At 48.3% G+C, this 2,500-nt stretch overlaps 2 protein-coding genes across 4 annotated transcripts in view; one reads left to right on the forward strand and one right to left on the reverse strand.

Annotated features, from left to right (window-relative positions):
- Positions 1-191, forward strand: part of pusl1 (pseudouridine synthase like 1) — a 7,703-nt gene extending 7,512 nt beyond the window's left edge. The window contains exon 8 of one of the 2 annotated variants that reach the window (XM_079218417.1): positions 45-191. In XM_079218417.1, coding sequence (XP_079074543.1) covers positions 45-52 — 8 coding nt within the window. In that variant the 3' untranslated portion in view covers positions 53-191. The remainder of the gene's footprint in view (positions 1-44) is intronic. The other variant, XM_079218416.1, reaches the window with a different exon arrangement.
- Positions 192-1,521: 1,330 nt separating this feature from the next.
- Positions 1,522-2,500, reverse strand: part of ddx19b (DEAD-box helicase 19b) — an 8,583-nt gene continuing 7,604 nt past the window's right edge. For both annotated transcript variants that reach the window (XM_079217981.1, XM_079217982.1), the window contains one exon: positions 1,522-1,800. In XM_079217981.1, coding sequence (XP_079074107.1) covers positions 1,739-1,800 — 62 coding nt within the window. In that variant the 3' untranslated portion in view covers positions 1,522-1,738. The remainder of the gene's footprint in view (positions 1,801-2,500) is intronic.

Consider the following 2,500-nt stretch of genomic DNA (forward strand, 5'->3'; position numbering starts at 1 on the left):
TTTCATTAAGGTGTTCATGATTTCTTTATTATTTCATACTTCAGATGCGTAACCTCCTCTCTGCCTCCTCAGACCTGCAGCGTCCACAGTGCAGCTCCAGTGGAAACTCTCAGGATTAATTCTGCTTCAGTCATGTTGACGCATTGTGTTTCTAGAAGGCAACAGTTGTAATAAAGTTTTATATTTATGTTTGTTTGGCGTCTTCACTTTGAGTCAAATAACACGCGAACATACAGGTGAACATCTACACGTTCCTTTAATTCAACATATTAAGAATACATGACTGTCCATGATACAGAAGACCCTGAACCTCGTCTACACGCGAGCTTCAGGGTCCGGCAGAAGCCGAGTGAGGCGGCTCTACGTCTAGAGGGAGACCGGGTCGAGATTGGTTCTGACCCGTCTCAAGCGAGGAGTCCATGTGGAGAAGAGTCCGTTACAGAATGGATCCACACGGAGCACGCGCTCTCTGACGACGTCTACATCACACGTCCAAACACCGCCGCGCACGTTGGCTCTTGACCCGAAAGTCTTCAGAGCGTAAACAGTCCGCTGGAGGTCAAAGGTCAGATGACCGGTCGCCGGTCTCTAAGTTCCAGCACATTAATCAAATACCCCAGACATCCCAACGTTCCCACCATGTGAAGTTAGTCCCAATTGAACGTCATGAGGAATGTTTCAGCACTTCTTAGAAGTGACAAACGGAATATTTCCGTCACCATTTGACCTATTGTGTAATATGTACACGTGTTGTATCCATGTGACGTGTTGGCGCAACGTGTGTTCTAAGCATGTGACGTGTTGGCGCAACACGTGTTCTAAGCATGTGACGTGTTGGAGCAACACAGGTGGCGTAGGTCCTCAGGTCGGTTCAGCATTTGGTTTCAATATAATTCATGCTCACACACTTAATATATATAATCAATTTCAAGTGTTAGTCAGAATATTGAGCCCAACGTCTTAAGAACATAATCATGTGTAAATAATGCACTTGAAGGCATTGTGTTCTTTTTAAACTAGCAGCCGTCTGGGTGAACGTCTGGGGGAACAGACTGCGTGGGACAAAGGAAAGTCTTCATGTTCCATTAAAATGAGGTTCTGTGAGAGCGATGAGCCAACAGAAGACTAATGAATGCAGCTGTCGGCTCAATGAGAGGCATACTTGATTTTAAAATGGTATAAATAAGTGGTTAACTGATTGATTACTGGTTAAAATGTCCATGACATTACTCATAACGGCAGTGGACTCCACACCCTGAAGCTGAGCTGAAGTCAGGATTCATTGGACATGTAAATGAAGCGTGATAAGTTTTGCATAGACCCTTAAACCCTCCATCACCTCCTCACCTCCATGATGAAGCCACTGAGCAGCATACCCAACCTCACCCTTTGTAGACTTACATTCAATTATACTCCTTTCAGAATTAAAAACTGGCACTAAATGTTTTGAGTGAATCTCTGGCATCAACACCAGAAGGTGTTTCAGCTCCACGTGTTCAGAGAAACAGTCGACTGCTTCAGCAGCGTCACACAGGATAAAACCATAGACTTTATTCAGGGTACAAAGAGTGAGATGGGGTATGTTCCACACACTCGTCCGAGAGGAGACATCCACGTGGAAACACACTGTCTGTAGAGTTCTCTCTTCTCTGACGGCTAAAAAAATAAAAGCATAAAACACTGCAGGCGCGTACAGTCCTTAGAGGAGGGAGCGGCCGGCCGGCGGTGAACACCGTCTCTAGCTGGAGATTCTCTCAATCTCCTCCAGGTCATCCGTGTCCAGTTTCTCAATCTTCTTGCCTGCAGAGAGAACACAGAAGACGGTCAGCCAGGAGGTTCACAGGTCAGTCAGGAGGTTCACAGGTCAGTCAGGAGGTTCACAGGTCAGCCAGGTGGTTCACAAGTCAGCCAGGAGGTTCACAGGTCAGTCAGGAGGTTCACAGGTCAGTCAGGAGGTTCACAAGTCAGCCAGGAGGTTCACAAGTCAGCCAGGAGGTTCACAAGTCAGCCAGGAGGTTCACAAGTCAGCCAGGAGGTTCACAAGTCAGCCAGGTGGTTCACAGGTCAGCCAGGTGGTTCACAGGTCAGCCAGGAGGTTCACAAGTCAGTCAGGAGGTTCACAGGTCAGTCAGGAGGTTCACAGGTCAGTCAGGAGGTTCACAAGTCAGCCAGGAGGTTCACAGGTCAGTCAGGAGGTTCACAGGTCAGTCAGGAGGTTCACAGGTCAGTCAGGAGGTTCACAGGTCAGTCAGGAGGTTCACAAGTCAGCCAGGAGGTTCACAGGTCAGTCAGGAGGTTCACAGGTCAGTCAGGAGGTTCACAGGTCAGCCAGGAGGTTCACAAGTCAGCCAGGAGGTTCACAGGTCAGTCAGGAGGTTCACAAGTCAGCCAGGAGGTTCACAAGTCAGCCAGGAGGTTCACAAGTCAGCCAGGAGGTTCACAGGTCAGCCAGGAGATTCACAGGTCAGCCAGGAGGTTCACAGGTCAGTCAGGAGGTTCA

Source organism: Taurulus bubalis, assembly GCF_910589615.1.
Source record: "Taurulus bubalis genome assembly, chromosome: 5".
NCBI lineage: Eukaryota > Metazoa > Chordata > Actinopteri > Perciformes > Cottidae > Taurulus > Taurulus bubalis.